The sequence below is a fragment of the Camelus bactrianus genome, chromosome 20 (genome assembly GCF_048773025.1).
Source record: "Camelus bactrianus isolate YW-2024 breed Bactrian camel chromosome 20, ASM4877302v1, whole genome shotgun sequence".
NCBI classification, from domain to species: domain Eukaryota; kingdom Metazoa; phylum Chordata; class Mammalia; order Artiodactyla; family Camelidae; genus Camelus; species Camelus bactrianus.
Genome location: NC_133558.1, coordinates 36,691,182 through 36,710,882, shown reverse-complemented (window position 1 = coordinate 36,710,882; position 19,701 = coordinate 36,691,182). Strand labels below are relative to the sequence as shown.

At 37.7% G+C, this 19,701-nt stretch overlaps 1 protein-coding gene across 1 annotated transcript in view; it reads left to right on the top strand.

Moving 5' to 3' along the window:
- Positions 1-1,679: 1,679 nt before the first annotated feature.
- Positions 1,680-19,701, top strand: part of BMP5 (bone morphogenetic protein 5) — a 109,661-nt gene continuing 91,639 nt past the window's right edge. The window contains exon 1 of the mRNA XM_010973915.3: positions 1,680-2,919. Within this exon, the coding sequence (XP_010972217.2) occupies positions 2,430-2,919 (490 nt within the window). The 5' untranslated portion in view covers positions 1,680-2,429. The remainder of the gene's footprint in view (positions 2,920-19,701) is intronic.

Sequence of the window (19,701 nt, the reverse complement as noted above, 5' to 3'; positions counted from 1 at the left end):
TGGAAGATAAGAATTGTTTCTAGGGTCGCCAATTTTTTTACTTGTAACTCTGGAGACATGAGACAAATTCATAACCTTGATGATTTCTTCTAAAATATAGGGGAACACCGTAATATACTTCATCTGGGATTATGTAGCTTTTTATCTCAAAGTAATTGATTGGACTCTGCACCAGTGACCAAAAGATTCTGAGTTTGGTTTGGCTATGAAATAAACAATGGCAAGAATTTTAGTGATTTAAACCATTTCTGACTGAAATGGTATTCTTTCACTAAATTTCAAACTGCACTGCTGTTACTCATGCGATAACTGTGTTATAGAGGTGTTCCCGTGGATGTCAGTGTTTGTGCCTGCTACTGTGGCATCCTGCTTGGCTATTAGCTGAAGGATTTCCAGGAGGGCAAAGGCTGAAGAGCAGCACCAAGTTTGAATGCAGTTTGTGTAAGTTTGCAGAAGGAAAATGATGCACACGGTAAGATTTCACAAGCCCTTTCAGTATCTTGCCTTCACCAATAAATTGCCAACTTACGAGAAATACGGCTTTGCTTTAGACACTCGGAGGAAATATTTAAAAAGAAATTAAACCAGAAACCAGGTGCCTCTAAGTAGAGTAAAGGAAAAACATTAAAATTTCATAATAGTTCTAGAATTTGCTCGATAAATCTACACTGGTATCAGAAAACTATCCCAGACAATGAAAGTACTGTGAGCCCTCAAGTTCAGGGAGAGCTTGTAAGGAAAATTATAGCTGCACAAAAACATTGTAGACTTCCAAATTTTAAAGGCATTAAACATTAAGGATAAACACGTACTTTGTTCATTTCCCTGGATTAAGTATGGTATTTTAGAAAGGTGTGCACGTTCCCCCTTGTACCCATCAAATTTTAAAAACGCAAATTTCAATCTTCATGCAGTCGTGAAGAACATTTGACTGGTGTTTATTTGCATAGGTTAAACCGAATCAAAGTACTGAGTACAACTAACTGATGGGAAATAGCTAATTTGTAAGTCTGTTTACATTTCAACCGAAATGACTTAAAAGTTAAGAATCATGACACCATATCTTAGGCTATTTGTATTTCCAATGCACTGAGTTAACAGGAGAAATACGAATGTATTTTTCTGCATAAAATACTGATATTTAAAGATTATTAAAGCTGGGCTATCTAATCACTATTATTTAATTATTATAATTACTGCTTTGGGAGTGAGAATATATTTACCGGTGATGAATTCTCTACTGTATTTTATTCTGAAAAGATCTGGCTGTCATTAAGGAATAACAAATTAACCTCAGTTTATGCCTTGTCCTCTTATTTCTTAAGAAGTAACGTTTAATAACTTATAAAAACTAGAAATAACCTCAAATATAGAACGGAGTCATGTGAATTCAGCCGCAACCTGAGACTTAATATAGAAGTGTGTTCAATGTGTACTATGAAAAGAAAGATCTGAAAGGGTCCACTATAAAATTGGTGACAAAATTTTCAGTCTGCTGCTTGAAAAGTGGCTTTTCCCCACTCCTAGGACTTAACACGCTCCAGGCATCACTGTGCTGTGTTAGATGCTTGGCTATCAAACTGCGAAAATGGAGGCTTTTCTGGTAGCGAAAGGGTTAAGTTCTTTTTGCTTTACCAGTTTCAAATTACAATGAGAAGCCTCTTCTTTCCCAGCACGGTTGTGCTTACATTACTCTTTAGATCTCCCTTGAAGAGGGCTGGTGTATTTGTGCCTGCTGGAGGTGGAATTAACAGTCAGGAGGAGAAAGGGAGTGAAGGAGCCCACAGGAAGGTTTTCAAGTAAATTCAGGGAAACACACTGACTTGACTAGCACAACCTTGAGTCTTGCTTTACACTAAGACGACACAAAAGATGTTAAAGTTATCACCAAGCTGCCGGACAAATATATGTTCCAACACCAAGGTGCAGATCAGCGTAGATCTGTGACTCAGAAATCAGGATTTGTCTTGGGAAGAGCACAAGGGCTGAGAAGAAGTCAAGAGACAGTGAAGATGACTTTGGGAACTACAGTTTATCAGAAGATCAACCTCCGTTAATTCAAATACCAAAGGCCTGATTGGCATACATTCATATAGGAATGCATAGGTCATCTGATCAAATCATATTAGCCGTCTCCCGCTACATCAATGCAGCAAAAACTCTTAACAACTGTGGATAATTGGAAATCCGAGTTTCAGCTTTCTTAGAAATAACAACTCTTGACATATTCCAAAAATATTTAAAATAGGGCAGGAAAAACCGTGAGGATGTTGTGTTCAGAAATGACACTGTCATGAAGAATAGGTAAATTTGTTTTCAGCTACTGGGAACGTATACCTCCTAGGAACTTAGATTTTTTTTTTTTTTTTTTTTTTTTTTTTAAGAGGAGAAGAAGGACTAAAAATACCAGCTTTTGCTTTTGGACAAAAATGCATCTGACTGTATTTTTACTTAGGGGTATTGTGGGTTTCCTCTGGAGCTGCTGGGTTCTAGTGGGTTGTGCAAAAGGAGGTTTGGGAGACAATCATGTTCACTCCAGTTTTATTTATAGAAGACTACGGAACCACGAAAGACGGGAGATCCAGAGGGAAATTCTCTCTATCTTGGGTCTGCCTCACAGACCCAGACCTTTTTCACCTGGAAAGCAAGCTTCCTCCGCACCTCTCTTTATGCTGGACCTGTACAACGCCATGGCCAGTGAGGACACTTCCGAGGAGCCGGAGTCCTCGGGGAGGGCATCCTTGGCAGGAGAGACCAGAGGAGCCAGGAAGGGACCCCCAGCCTCTCCCAATGGGTACCCTCGCCGTATACAGTTGTCTCGAACGACTCCCCTGACCACCCAGAGTCCTCCTCTAGCCAGCCTCCATGATACCAACTTTCTGAATGATGCTGACATGGTCATGAGCTTTGTCAATTTAGGTATGTTGTTCGTTTCTTTGTTAATCTGTGTTATAACAAAGTAAAGTTTTCCTAATGGTAAAGTAGCTGCCTGGTAGGTGGTCATGTTTATTTAGAGTCATTTTCTATAACTCTTCTCTCTGGCTTCTGTTTCCTTCCTTTCATTGAGGCAATGTAAGATTTTGCCTTAGGCAACAAAGTCATGTGTACATATATATATTTTGTTTTTTCAATATAAAAAGCTAAAATTAAACACATGGTTTGGGTAGATTTAGGTCTTTTCACATCTTGTTAAAATTTCATCCTTGCTTAAATGTATGAATAAACAGGCAACAGTCTTAAAAAAAAGAGAATTTATGAGGATTGCTATGCTATGGGCAAAATTAATAATAATACTACTGCTAATAATGCAAGTACTTATAGATGGAAAAGTAAAAGTGACATTCTGAACCTTTTTTTTTTTTTTTTGGTTAGTAATTTAAAAAACATACAAGTGTAATTTATATGCCACTTAAGAACTTTCATTTAGGGGAGGCAACTCCTGTGAAAATATTGATGTGAAATTAATTTAAGATCAAATAATATTGTAAAAGATTACTATCAAAGACTTTCAAGGATAGAGTCTGAAATTCTGTCGACAAAGATTTTGGAAAAGAAGTTGCCACTGAACATTTTTTAACTATAAGGATTAAAATCTAACCTACTTATTTGATTTCTTTTTAAAAGCAAGAGAAATGTAAAACATGTTATGATGGTCTTTACCTATACAAAACTTTCCTTTCCATTTAAGATATAAAATTTCAAATGAAAAATTCTTTAAGAGCAGTGTTAGAGAATAATTTTTAAAATTATGTTTTACTCAGTGCTGTTACTGACAATACCAAAAACATTGTTATTGACAGTTTCAAATAATGAATTAGAGCACAGTATTTCATCTTCCAATGATATTAAAGAGTCATTACCTTTAAAATGATTTTACAAGGGCTGTAATTTTCTTCAAATGTTTTGGTAAAGACCCAAGGTGAAAATTTACTATCTTCAAACATCCAAAAAAAAAAAAGTACGTGTTTATTTTTGAAGACAAAACTTAATCAGCAAATGTAATCAACTTTTGGCGTAAGAGCTTTTAAAACTTCGTTTTAAAAATGCAGTCTGCTTGGGCTTAAAATAGGACATGTTTTATTACACACTTAATTAAAAACTTCCTCATCTACTATCTCAAAAAATACTCTTTGAAAATCCAGATAGCAACAAATCTTAATAACACGTGATGCTTTTATAATATATGTGGCTTAATATGCCCTGCTCATTTGCTCTTCGGAATCGTAGCAGGAAGGAGAAGGTCCCTAATAAATCATGTGTTTCACGTTGCTGGAGACAAAGCTCTCATTATGGGTTTTAGTAAGTCTTCATTGGTTGCCCTAATCAGGTGTCCTTGGGGCCCTTTCCTTCTACATATAATTAACAGGTTCAGTTTGGACCATTCAGGCCATTAAAATATGTCTTAATTCTAAATTAGTTTGATTACTTTTTCCTAGTATGAGCCGCATGCAAACATGGTATGTTTTCCTGTGGAGCAGTTTTTCAAGATGATTCAGTAATTTAAATTTGTCCTAATCTTTTCATAGAAAAATTGCAACCTAGCATGATTTACAGATTCACACAATAAATCACTGAGAAAAAAATCAGTTCAGGTCATCTGAAATCTGACAGGAAAGAATGCGTTATGTTCTGCACTTTATAAAACAATAGCTCAGTCATGAGTCTGTTCTAATGATGTATTTTATTATATTTGAATGCTTTGATCATTCACAAGAGAAGTGTGTTTTTTTTCAGACAGGAATTAAGTATGATTTTTGAACCTGTGTGCCATTATGTTTTACAAACTTACCTAGAATAAGAAAGCCAAACACAATAATAAACAGTTTTATTCAGTGATTTCTAGGACCATTTTTATCATGAAAGAATGCTTTTATTTTTAAAACAATAAAATTTTGGCTACATTGTTTGGATTATAATAACAAAGTGGTTTATTAAGTATACCGTGAAATAACAATGATTGATTTGACTCCAGAGAAGCAATACTGGACATAAGCTTCAGAAAAATATTTATTTATTCCTATCATGCTTGAATTGCTGAGTAAATCATCTTCAGTAATAAACTGCATTGCCTTTTCTTTATTTAATAATGCTGAACAAAATGTCTTACATGAAATTAGTGACAAATTGATTCTGATACGAAGTGATTTTTACCTAGTAGTCTCTGAAGAGAATTGAACCACAATTTTATTTTATTGTCTTTAGACCATGCCTTCTCATACATCTAAAGCTTACAGTCAATCACTACTTAGTAAAAATTTTAACTTCTGTATTTCTTCATAATAAAGAAGGTCAAAGCATGCTTAGAAAAGGTAAAAGTGTAATAGCGTTATTAACTGTGCTAAGAATTTTGGTGTTTCTTATTGTAACATTCAGTAACAAATATTATTTGCAATTTTTCTCATGTTTTATAAGACTCCAGTGGGTTTTGTTTTGTATTTTTAGTAAAGATATATATATAGTGGAGACCAAGGGCCAATGATCAAATTAGCAATAGTCAAGGGACTTGTATGGAGGAAGTCACCTGGATATTTAAATCTATGAAAAGAATTTGTTGACATTTCCCATAATAAGTTGAATTATATTAAAGAGGGCCTAGTAGCATCTTTGTTATTAATGCCTGCCCTTGTCATTTTGGAACTCAAATAATGGGTTTTCTACAGTTATCCTGTCATTCTGGAAGACATTTTTTTCCATCACAAGTTTTACTCACCAAGAACAATTAAATTTTATTCGAACTTTGACTCATATTTAACAAAATATCTCTTTTTAAAAACTTCAGATGAGACTAGTTTTATGTTCATAAGCGAAAAATAGATTAGAATTTACTGAAAGAAAAAAAGTAAAATGTGAAGAAATTGCTTCAAGGCCAATGTAAACAACTAAATATGAAGCCAAAAACATTATTTTCCCTTTTAAATAATTTTAGTGATTTGTTCACATTGAACAAACAAATATTAACTCTTAATTGTGTGAAGAGAAACTTCCCACTCTGTTTTATTCATTATTCTTAGGCCAACTTTTATCAGTCTCATGGCCTCCAGCTTTTACAGGCTGACTTCTCTGCTTTGTCCCTGAAACTATTGAATGTCAGTGGAATTTTGCTTAGTCAGTACCACATTATTTTGTTAGTAACAAAAATATTTTTCCGGTAATTCTTTTAACTATCTCTTTTTCAAAAATGTTAAGGGTTAGTTTACGTATCAGTTAGGTACTTTGCTTGCAATGTTTAGTGTATCTAGTGTATCTCTAGTTTACGTTAAGATAAACATGTAATGCATTTCTAAGATCTTTTAGTTAGAAGCCAATCTTATTTGATTACTTGGTGATAGTATAATTAAAATGACATAATGCTGTAGATGTTTCAGAGGAAATTACAAAAATCAGTAAACACAGGAAATTCACTTTTATATTGTCCTTTGTCTACATGTATTTCTCTGATAAAGAAGAACTTTGGGTTTATTATTGGGTTTTGATCAGTTGGCTTGGTGTCAAATACTGAGATATAGTTCAAGAGTATATACTAATTCTCATGCATAAAAGTATAAAAATGTGGTTAAATTTTTTTCATATTTTATAACAACATATTTAGCATGTTAAGATATGAAATAGGAAAAAAAAAGGGCTTTCAAACTTTTCAGTTAAACCCTTCTCCCCTCACTTCCCCAAATCATTAAATTCTCCTGGTACTGGAAGAAAAAAATGCTTCTGCCCTCAGTTGACAGATTTGAAAGACATCATTGATATTTACTGTTGTTTTTGGCTGACTCAAGTGCCCAGTGGAGAGGAATTTCTACACAGATCTGCCGAAAGATGCCTATCTATGTAGTCTCTCCAACAGGGTTATTAACACTTGGGTAACATAAACACACCTATAAACACACGGCAAGATTTTTTTCCTTTTTTCAAGGAAGGGGGGTGATGAGATGGGATGGAAAGAAAGATGATCTAAAGATTACAGTTACATATTCAGGGATTATGCCTGGAATAACAAATGCTAATATTGAGTAAAACAGCCACTCTTTAATACATTGAACTTTTTAAATTTCCTTTTTTAATTATGATTTTTAATTATTATTTTGGGGGAGGTAATGAGGTTTATTTATCATTTTGATCACTTTTTTGACGGAGGTACTGGAGGTTGAACCCAGGACCTCAAGCAAGCTAAGCACGTGCTCTACCACTGAGCTATACTCTCTCCCCTGACATGCCTCACTTTTGAAGAGAAAAGGAGTTGCTGAGGGTGGAGCCCTGCTCTCTCTCCTCCATCCAACCTTGGCATCCGCGCGTGCCCGGGGGATGCTTGCTGTCCCCTAAAGCTGTGTGACTCCAGATTGACGGGCTTGGCAGCAGAGAAGGTTATAATCACCGTTCAATGAGAAGTTTTTTTTTTTTTTTTTTTTGCACATTTTAATGGTCACTCCCAAATTGCTAGTTTTAGAAGTTTAATCAAAGTAACAGCTGGAAATAAGAAAGTGTGACAAAGAACGAGGGCTGGGGGCTGCTCACTCTGCACTTCCGGTTCCTTCCCTTTCATTCTTCCTTTTTGTCAATATCACCTCCCTCTCTCCTTCCCCCCACTCCCCTCCCACTCTGTGGCCTTTCTCTGCCGTTCTAGGGCCTCCCCGGCTCCAGGCTTTCTTGGCACCCCTCTCCTCACTGCCCCCACCCTTCCTGGGGTCTGCCTTTGGTCCCACTTTCTTCATAGCCTGAGGCTTCGATTAGCTGAAAATCAATTCGTTACAGCTTAATCATTTAGGTACAGTCTCCTGTTTCCTCTCTGGTTGAGAAGGAAAGGCTTATAAAGTGCCAACTGCAGCCTCCACCCATCAGGAGAAAAGCTCCCCAGGGCATCCCAGCCTCCAGGGCTGTTCGTTTCCCGACCACCCCATCCTTCCTTGCCTCCTCACCTCTCCCTGACCATCCCATTGATTGAATTTCATGGGTTTTGCCTTTCCTATTTTATAACATAATTAAAATTTAAAAGGGGAAATTGAAGGGAAAGTAAAAAAAAAAAAAAAAAAAAGAGGGAAAAAGGCACATTGAACAAAAAGAACAATAATCAAACATGCAATTCGTTTTTGGCTTCTAAAACCCTTTTGCGTCTATAATTTTGATTGAGTCCTCCTGTCACGCCTGTGAAGAAATTATTAGCTCTGTTTTTAGTGGAGAGGAGATGGTGAGAGTGTAGGAGAGGTCAAGACTCACAGTTGGAGGCAGAGAGCAAGGAGGGTGAGGTGGAGAAAGATAGGAAGTCTTTTCTGTTTTGTTTTGTTTTGTTTCCAAGCCCTTGAAAAGAAGAAAATGAATGAGGTGAGTCATTCGAGGCTGTCTCTGGGCCACGCAGGTGGAGGCTGTGTTGGGAGCTCTCAGTCTACCTCATACCGGCACGGCAGCTAATTCCACATCCCCAACCGCATCAGCTCCAGGGGAAGCCCTTTCATCCTTCCACACTGAAATACCAAAGTGGGGAAAAAGGAGGGGGGCGCTCAGTGTGTGTGTACCAGGAGCGCACAGACGGGGCGACTCAAATTTATAGTCATAAATAGCGTAGTGGCTCAGCTTGAAAAAACCACAGGTTAAAGGGAGAGGCTTCCCTGACACAGAGAGAGGCTGAGATCAGAGCAGCCACTAGAAGGGCTGGAGTGAAACAACGAACCCCTTGTTCCAGGGAATATTTATGAGTGCTTCTTTGCACCTCAAGTTCATATTTTATTGGCAGGACCGTGGGGTTTCCCCATTTGCTCATCTCTTGAAATAATACCCTTGGCTAAGATAGCCTTTAAAATGCACCAGTCAGCCCTGACAACTGGCTCATTTATTTTTGGCGGGGAGAAAGGGATCTGTTGTGATGTGGATGTCTGATGGGGATGTTTCAGACCCGGTCGTGGATCTTAAAGTTACGACAGTTAAGATGAAAATCGGAGCGGGGAGTAGTCACCTGTCTTTTTAGGGGATGTTAACAAGAATCTACGTAACCACGCAGCAGCTCTAAATTTGTGAGAGCCTTGTCTCAGCGGTTGTAATAAAATTATTATCTAACAAGGTAGAAACAAAATCTATTAAAGTGTACGACGTTGAAAATGAGAAAGAAAAATCACTTGTAGGTTAGTTAGAAGGATTTTTAGTGGTTTTGAGAAAAAAGGAAAACAATAAACCTCTATAACCCGAGTACACATCCTACACTCAGAAAGCAGCGAGTTACACAGATGTCACATAGAACGTAAAAACTCAGACCTTGTGTAATGTTAAATTGTTTGATCAGTAAAGAAATTCAACTGAGGTACATGCTAGTTTATAATTTCTAAGACGATGAAGACCCTTGTCAATGACGTGTTGTTTCATTTTACTTTTCATAAAGCACGGAGGGTCAGTGCTTGCATTGGGGAAGAAAAATACAACCCTGTATTTTAGACATAAATTTATCTAATTAAATTATCACTTAGCTATTGTGTTTATTTAACTTTTTTCTGGAAGTAAGTATCAGCTTTTATCGTCCTGGTGGTTTAATGGCTTTCCTGAAGTTGTTTGGAATAAAGAAAATAGTTTAAGTAGGTCAGATGCAAATCTCATTTAGATTTTATGCAGACCTATAAGACCCGTCAACATCCAAAGATTTATTAACATTTACAAACCCCTTCAGCTATGCTGTTCTGATATGAGAAATTCAATAGTATCTGTTGTGCACAGATGTCCTGTCCCTCTTGTAATTTTGCGATCAGCCTTCCAATGTCAGGAGACCCGGTGTATTTTCAGAACCTTAAGTCCCTGGAAAATTACTGCTCAAACGGCTTTGAGGTTTAATTATAAATTCAACCTAATTGCTTTCGTCGCCGCTTCCATCCCAGAAGCAGAGTAGCATAGAAGAAGCCAGCAAGCCTGGATTGGAATCCCACATTCTACACTTATTCTAGCAGCGTGACTTCGGGCAGGTGACTTACTCACGCTGTGCCTCTGGTTCTTTGCCTAAAAAGGGCTGATGATGATAATAGCACCTCCCTCCTTAGGTGTTGAGAGGATTAAATGAGTGGATGGCATACAGTTTTAAGGACAGTATTTGGACCCAAGTGAGACCTCTCTCAATGGCCGTGATTGGTGCTGGAGTTGCACTGGTAGCCAACATCTGTATCCCATTTGCAGGGGCAGCAAAATCAAAAGGTGGGGCCACTTGTTTAAAAGTTACCGAGATTTTCAAGATGGCAGCAAAGTATTAGACGAAGTGCGTGCGGGGCCCCTTCTGAGTGCAGATCTGGTGACATGCGTAGGAGCAGGGACCACGCCCTGTTCGTCCTGTCTTATCCCCAGTGGAAAGAGACAGCGTGCACAAACTGAATCATCGGAGGGGAGTTTAACTGGCGTTATAGCATTTCTGATGTTGTGGGCGGGGTTTTCTGGAAAGACAAGGGAGGATGCAGCACCTGGAATGGGAGCTCAGAGGACAGCTAAAGGGGGCTTCGATAGGCTTTGTGGTTAATGTTTTGTAGATATTTCCTTTGCTTAGAGTGAGAGGGGATTACATGGTTCTCCAACTGTTTCAGTAGGGTTTAAGTGTCAGGGTTTCAGAGTCAGACTGGACTGAATACCAGACTAGCTTTAACAGCTACGCATCCTTGAACAGACGATTTCACTGCATTGGAACTGTTTCTTCCTCTGTAAAGTGGAGATCATAACACAGAATTGTAATGAGGACTCAGTGAGGCAAGATCATAGGTCTCTAAGTCTCCATAAGCAAAGGACTCAGTCAGTGGTCCCCGCTGCTACTACACCTTCTTCTACTAGAGTCGAATCTCTGCTGTCCTAATGTTGGAGGAGATTGCTACCCCGCCCACCAGCCTCTGTCAAAGAAATGCCTAGCTGAAACCGTGGAACGCAATGCATTTGACTTTTGCTCTACCCAAAAGAAAAGTAACTTGAATTTCAGTGACTCTGAAGACTTCCGAGTCTTCAAGTTGGACAGCTGGGCTGAGATCCCTCCTCAGGGTGTCCTGAGAAAGGTCGGTCCCCATCAGAGCCTTTGGGCGCCTCTGGGGTTTCCCTCTGAGCACCTGAAGGCAGCGCTTTCTGCTGCTGAAAGGTGCTTTTCAATTCCTTTCGGTCAGAAGCCTAGAACGAACCCACCGTTTTCCCTTCGTTCCAGATATTACCTGTTCCATTTCCTTGCTGGTTATGGAGAAGGGAACTGGTGGCGGGCAAAGTAATAATATAGAACTAGAAAACATTTGGTTGTGAAGACACGGGCACTCTCTAAAAGACCCTTTGAAAGATGGGGAACAATCTTGAGTTTTCATGCTTTTCCTTTTTTTTCATCAGCCAACTTGTTTTCCTAGTTTTAATGCCAGAAAAAAAAGTTGATTTGTGATGAAAAATCTTGGTGAATAAACTCCTGAACTCTAAATGGGAAAGCCACTCTGTTCAAATAATCATTCAATCCTGGAGCTTTCAGCGTTGTCTGTTATACAGATCATGTTTGAATTTATGATTTTCTAATTTGTAGCTGTTCTTACTACTATTTGTATCATTATAATCATTTTATTTCTATTTCATACAGTTCTACCTTAAGTATTTTGACTTTCCTAGACTGTTTGTTTTCTTCAGATGATAGATCTTTTAAAAAATTTTCTTGAATTGCTTCTTGTTATTGTATTTTTAAAGCAGGATGAGAATTTATGGATTTTATCCAAAAAGTCACACAAAGACCCTAGATGAACTGTGGACTACTTCTGTTTACAGCACCCATATTGTAAAGTCATCACATTGACTTTAGATACTTCCTAATATGTTGAGGGGGAAAATACGGATTCATCAGTCTTTCATTATTTGATAACATCCTGAAAGAGGAGGCATTAAGATGTTCTTTGCTAAAGTTTTCACTGTGATGCGTAAAGACCTTAAAATAAAATACGGATTCCAACTACATATTTTGACATATTCAAATCAGCAATTAAGATTTTTTTTGCTTCCGTACTACCATGTTAAAAACAGTTATCAGTCTACAGTTACTTACTTTGAGGAAGAATTGATCAGAATTAAGCAAACAGATGACTATTTCTTATATGTATGTGATCCTTTTAAAGACTATGACATTGTCATATAATATGAAATAATAGTATAGCTGTATGTTAAAGTAACAATGACAACAGTGGTATAATTTCTGTGCTGGGAACTGGACTGAGTGATTTACAAGCATGATTTCAGTTAATCCGTGCCTCAGTTTTATGAGCAAGTATTTTTCTATTCCCATTTTATTGATGTAAAAATTGAGACCTATCAGAGGGTAAGTAACTTACAAAGGACACCCAACTGGTAAAGGGCAGAATCAGTATTGGAACCACAACCTGTCTCACTATAGATTTTTTGCTCTTTGCCACTACTCTTTAGCTAGGGAGCCTACTTTTGAAAAATATAGTCCGCCCTGGAACTTTTGACAACAACAATACTCACGGTTTACACTTTTTGTGCATCGTGTTGCTTCATCGACATTGCTGCAGTGTCTAGCACTCAGGGAAGTACATCTGACCCACAATACGCATCTGTGGGCACTGGAGCTCGGAGGGGTCATTCACTCCGTCATCCGACGATGCTCAGATCACAGGGCAGGAGCAGCCAGGCCCTGGCCCAGAGCCCCTGATTCTTGTGCCAGGATTTTTTTTTGCTCAGTGTCACATGCTTGAAAGAAATCACGGCAAAATTCCAGCACTAAGTAACATTAAAAGCACTAACAAACATTATCTAAAAGAATGGGTTCCTTTGTTATTGAAATGACCAGGAGGAATTAACCTCCTTTGTATACAGAAAATATTTGTAACAAATCTCAATCCCTTAAAAAAAAAAAAAAAAAAAAAAAAGCCTCTTACCAGCAAACAGAACCTAAGGAAGCCTTTTAGTCCAAAAAGCATCGGGCCGAGATAGAACCAAGCTTCAGCAGAGCCTTGGGGCTTTGTCTGAGACCCTCTGTGTAGGACTTCACTAGGATGGAGGCTCCAGTGATTTGAAATGAAATATCCAAAAAGAAGGTTCATGTTTTACACTGGGTGCTTACTGCACGTTCCAGAGCGTCAGTGTGGCTTAAACATCCATTATTTATTTGTGCTCTATGTAGGAAACAGGGGTAAAGGTCATACAGTTTTTCAAAATTAAGTTGTTGGAGCTGTCTAAACCTTGACTCCCTGACCCCTCACCCCCTTACTTCTTCAATTGTGTGCTCACAAGTTTGTGCTCAGTGTCTACTTTGTTCCTGAGCACACTGGACGTGGTGTGGATTCAGGATGTAAGAGTCACTGAAGACACATTTTGTAGAGTGGAGAGTAATGGAGAATTCCAAGAATTGATAAATACAGACCTCTTTGATATGCTGCTTTGAATCAACTCGGGATCCTGGACGTTACATAATGACCTCACGTTCATTATTGAGAAAATTTGACCGATATTTTCCAACTGTTTTACTTGTTACAAGCAATCTGCTGTTGATTGTGAAATGAATATTTGCAGCAAAATGCAGATCTAAGTCTACTGGTACACCATCACCGGAACTGGGGTTTACCTATTAATTCGTATCAACAAAACACCAGATCATCAGAGATTTCAGTTAATAAAGAAGAACTTCAGACCTGTAATGATTTCTCTCCACTGGAATTCGCTGTCTCCCACAGCTAGCCTGTCTTCGGTACTTATTAAGTGCCACAGTGTGCTGATAGCATTTCAAGCGCTAGCATTGCATTCTCACAGTCACCCTGTTTTACAGATGAGGCAAGCGAGCCCCAGAGGTGTTAAGTCATTTGTCCAAAGTCTTACATCTTGTAAGAGGAGGAATTGGATTCAGAGTCCAAGCTGCTCCCTGCCGTGCTGTGTTGCCTTTGTAAACACTTTGGGGAAGGCTGCGGTCGGGGCGTTATTTAAACTCTGTACTGTTCTATCTATCTTTCCAACATTTCCCATATTGGATTTGAAACCTTTTCACTTCACTAGTAATGCTTTATATTTTAGGGGAAAGAAAGTCTCTAGTAATGACTTTACCAAGAGTCTTATGCCTGGAGTTGTGCTCCTTCAGGCCTTCTTCTGAATTAGGACGCTGTGGCCTTTTGAAGGAGGCAAATACAAGACTCACAGGGCAGGGGGGCAGGAAGCACTTTGCAGACACCAAGGCCTTTGTGCCTTACAACCAGCTGGCCGGTGATGACGGGAGCTGTGCTGATTCTCAGCTCTATTAAAAAAAAATTTTTTTTCTTTTTAAAAAATACATTTTCTTTCTTTTTTAAACGGAGGTACTGAGGGTTGAACCCAGGACTTCGTGCATGCTAAGCTCGTGCTCTACCACTGAGCTGCACCCTCCCCACCTCATTCCTACCTTTAAAAGACAGGCTTGGCATGAACAGGAGTACCGTTTGGCATAACAGAAAAACGGTAGGATATCAAAAGTTGCACACAGCAATCGGCCTCAAAAGCAATGGTGGGAGGTTGGAATAAACCAACCGTGAGTTCATTTGGCTGCTGGGAAGACTCAACTGCTGGCCACCAGCAGTCCAGGGTCCCCTGCAGCTGAGGATGCGCCCCTGGTCACAGCTTTTCTGGCCCAGCCCTGCATTGGCCAGTGAATCTCGCGAGAGAATTCCTAGCCTGGGCGTTTGGGCTGCAGGACCATCTAAACCTACCAGTTAGGAAATCCCTGCTGCTGTGGATGGGAACTCTGGCGGGTACCCTCTGCTCCATCCTGCTGCCTATGGCCCAGGTGTCCTCTGTGTTCCGTATGAGCCTGCACTCTTCGCGTTTCAGGCACATCTCGTGCTTTGTAGCAGAACGGCCCTAATCTCTTGCACGTGTAAACTGAATGCCGCCCACATAGCTCACTCACCGCCCCTTAATGTAGCACAAAAGCTAAATCTCTTATTTCTGCTCCTTGAGTATCTTATAAATTAAGAGCTAAGGCCTTGGGATAATTCTTTTTTTTTCCCCCAAGAGAAGATATTTCTGGGACAGCAGTAGTTTTCAAAGTCAAGTGCTGAAGGACTGGAGGACTCTCAGCTGCCCTCAGTCTCAGCTGCCTGCGGCTCTCAATACCCAGCAAAGAAATCAAAAAAGGAATCGTAAAAAGCAAGTCTGATTGCTAATAGATCAGCGTTCAGCGACGTGCCCCAGGACTAATCTCTGCTTTGCAAAGCAGGTCAACGTAGCCGCAAAGCAAAGACGAGCCTTTAGGACGTCACCTGCTTCCTTTGAAACATTTTGTTTTCTTTCTCCCTCCCTCTTCTTCCCTTTCCCTACCCACGCCCGCCCGGGCTACCCCGAGCCGGGCTGTAATGTAGGACGAAGTGTGAACAATCCCAGCATCTGATTTCTAATTATTTAGATAGAGATCCACTTAGAAGGTCAGACGGTAAAATTACTGTTTCGGAATAGTAAACACAAATCAGATTTAATTTTAATTCAGCTAACTTCATTGGCATATAATAACTCAAGCCCTTCCTGAATCATGCTCATTTAAACCTCCTGGGTACTTTCAATCATTTACTCGTTTTCATCCAAATTCTTAGTATTTGTAAGGGGATTTCGCTGAAAGCGTTTCTATGTCCTTTTAAGGGGTGTATCTGAAATGTTACAGTCAAATACATTTGCGCTGTGCTGAGCAACAGTAACTGAACAGGTTTTGATATTTCCTATTTTAAGAGAAGACAATGAGACCTCTCAGTATCTTCATTCTGCTAATGAGCATTGTGAATCTCTGCAGGGCGGATGTGGGTTGGTTTCCCATGCACATCGCACCCTGAAAGTCCCCTGACAGAGCACACGGGTACCTGGCGCTCCAGGGAACTCACTCTGAGAAACGCTCTTCCATGCGGAAATCCTGTTCTATAAAAGCCATTTTGGAAATATGGCAAACGAGCATTACGATAATCTAATTTGTTGAAACTGTGGTCACTTTATTCCCCAAATTAAAACGAAGCAGGAAAAAAAAAGTTTCCATTCTATTATCTAGAATCAGTATTGTTGGTATTTTTATATATTTCCTTTTATACTTTTCAAACATACCTTTTTCATAGAGTTGAGCATTGTTTACCCAATGTTGCACTCTTCGTTTATTCTTGATTTTTTTAGTACATGTGTGCTCTTTATGAGCAGATTTTTAGTGACAACGATATTTCAGCTGAAGAATTCATCATTTGCATAAATATTCTTTTATAGTTGGGCATGTAATTTTTCCAGCTTTTACTATTATACATTCTGTTGCAATGGATATCTTTAAATACAAGTGTTCGTAAACATTTTGGACAATTTCTGATCATTTTCTTAGAATCTGCTCTTAAAAAAGGAGTTATCAGAAAAAAGATATGAATGTCTTTTAAATTTCCTGTAAAGTATTACTAAGTTGTTTTCAATAAACTTGTTTCAGTTACTAGTTGCACTAGTAACTATTTTATCAGACTAAAAGCTAAATTAAATCTAATATATTTACATTCTTGATAATCTTAAACATTTTTTCTTGAATTTGTATTTCTTCTGAGATTGATTTTTTTAATATCTGTGGGTCATTTTTATTTTCTTTTTGGGGAGTTCTATTTTGCTATTTTTGTTCATTTTTCTATTTGCCGTATCTCATTGTTACTTATGTTTGGAAACTCCTCCTATGTATGTATATTTAATAATTATTCACTTTTAATTACTTATTTAATAATTTAAATTATTTAATAATTTAATAATTACTCACTTTTAATTTTTCAAGTTTTTATGCTTTCATTTCTCACTTTCCACCTCACTTGTCGTTTGGGTCTAACGGTCATGGGAAAAACACTTCCAGTTATTTAAGAGTTTGGAAAATATTCCATCCACATCCCACTCGAGAAATAACGGCTCAAAGGTGCAATGTAGCTGATTCCTGGAACAGAAATCGAGAAGAATGAGGGATTCATAGTCTTCAAGGAACCACAGTTTGTGAATTAAAATCAGCTGAACAAATAAATTTGGCCTAAATAACCTTATGCCAAATAATCTCCTTTAATTTAAGTATAAAACACGCATTTATATATAACCTAAGAACAGGGTGGCAGGCGGGTAATAAGTACCTCACTGACTACACTGCTTAAAGGTGGCTTTTGGGGATGGGAGGGTGGGGGCACTAATTATATGCACCCTTATTTTTTTCTCTGATTAGCAACTACCAGCATTTACCCACAAATTGCATCCTTTCTAGTTTAGTATTAAGTTTGATTTTTGAGTCTCAATCTTTTCCACAGAATTCCAAAATGTTTTGGAATCACTTCTTGCCATCAGCAGTTGTGTAAATGAGCACAGTGATGTGGAATATTCACAACCCACTTTTTCATCACCTGGATCTCTTTAGCACCTTCCAGGTTGATAGCTACATCAGAGGTTAAGGAAGCGTGCCAGGGTATGCCTGCATTTTTATTTTGGCTAAATCGAGTCTCTAAATCATGGTTTTGCATTACACTTGTTCATCATCTTATCAATCTCTCTTGGCCCTGAAAATTCAATACTGTATCATAGTATAATTGTAAAAAAGACATTTGGCAACAGTTAGATATTTGGATATTAGTACGATGGTGTGCTAACTGCAAAAATCACTCAACTAAAGTGACAATCAAATAATTAGGTATATTCCAAAGCAAGGAATAAGGTGTATCAGAGATACACGAACAGAAAAAATCAGGAGTCAGACTTTAATATGAGCAAGTCTAGGATCCAAGGGAAAATGAATGACAGGGAACAGAACAAGTCGCTGTGATCATGAACTATATAAAGCTCAACAGAGTTCCAGCACTTCCTCATCTTTATATGGGAAGTAATAAATCAAAATGGTGAAAACAAGAATTGTTAGAAGTGTAAGTAAAAACTGGTAGAAACAAAACTGTAGTATGGAATCATCACACAAAGCTGCATAATAGGACACACATGCACACAAATATAAAACAATGATGTGCTGGAATAATACAATTAATAAAGTTAAATTAATTGACATAGCTCAAGGGCTGTAGTTTGAGATACACTGACATACGCCAAATTGTGTAGAGTATATACTTTTTCTGAGATTCCATGGACTGTTTAAACAAATCACTAATTGGATGATATATACACTTTAAAATATTGTAAAGGTTATGGATAACCAATAGGTACATAAAACCATGGTCAACATCATCAGTTACTAGGGAAAAGCTAATTAAAAGCACAATAAGCTAGCACTACACATCATAAAAGTAACTAAAATGGAGAAATTAAAAAAAAAAAAACCGAAAACAACAAAACCTCACAGTACCAGTGTTGGCAAGGACATGGACCTGTCATAAATTGCTAGTGGGAATGCAAAAGTGATACAGCCATCTGGAAAAAAATTTTAACAGTTTCTTACAATATTACACATACACTAGCCCTTGTGACTCAGATATCTAGGTATTTACCATAAAGAAATGAAATCTTAAGTTCACCTGTACATGTTTACAGAGGCTCTCTTCGCAATTGCCCCGGAGTGTGAAGAACTTAAATGTCCTCCAGTGGCTGAATGGTTAAACAGATAGTGGTATATCCATTCAATGGAATTCTCAACCAGAAAAAAAGAAAGAATTATTGATACATGCTAAAACATAGATAAACTTAAAAAAATACATTTTTAAGTGAAAAATACCAGACCCAAAAGGGTACATATTGTATAAGTTTATGTATTCATGTGAAGTTCTAGGAAAGACAAATCTATAGAGTTGGGGAACAGATGAGTATTTGTCACAGATTAAAGACAGGTAGGAGTCTGACTGCAGGATGGTGAAGGAACTCCTGTGAATCTTGATTGTGGTGATGGGCACAAAACTCTGCATTTGTCAAAAGCCAAAGAACTAATTGCAGGTTTTATTTGTGAAAGTAAATCACAAAGAGGCAGATATTTTATATGCCATAATTACAAATGAATATTCATAATATATGTAATAACTCGGTCTATTTAAAAATAAATTTCTCGACTAAATCAAGAAAGAAATTAAATGTTGAAGGAATAGAATTTAGGAAATGCCATGCAGGAAAATTTATCAAAATGTAAGGATGGTTGCCAAAGCTATACTCTATGATAAATTGATACCTTTAGCGTTTTCATACTAAAAGGAAAAACTAGAAATGAATGTAGATTAATAAAAACTAGAAGTGAATGTAGATTAAGCATTTTGTTCAACATGCCCCATTAAATCCTGAAAGGACAACAGAGAAAAAAAAATCACTGAATTGGAAAACAAACTGTGAATTAATTAATTTAAAAGCTGTTAATTTAGAAGACCAAGTAATCAACCAGCTTCTGGCAAATAGTAAAGAATAGATAGAAAACAAATAAATAGAAAGAGAAATGATATATAATTACAAATAAAGACTGACAACTTTAGAGAGTACTACAATAACTCTATGCTAATAAATTGAACATCTTAATGTGTTAGCTAACAATGAGAAATATGAATAGGTAAACAGCACTGGTTAGTTATTGAAAACTTGATCAAATCATTGTTTTTTCAAAGATTTGGAGCTTTTCATTTTAGGCAGGGGAGTGAAAAATTTAAGAAACAGAAAGGTAAAAAATGCTACACAAACTGGTCCAGAATGCTAAAAAAAAAAAAAAAAAAGACTACTTAGTAATTTTTGATAAATTAGCAAACTTGGATAGAAAAATCTGAAAAAGAAAGAGATCTTTTTTGCATGGCAGAAATCTCAATTAAAATTACTTAC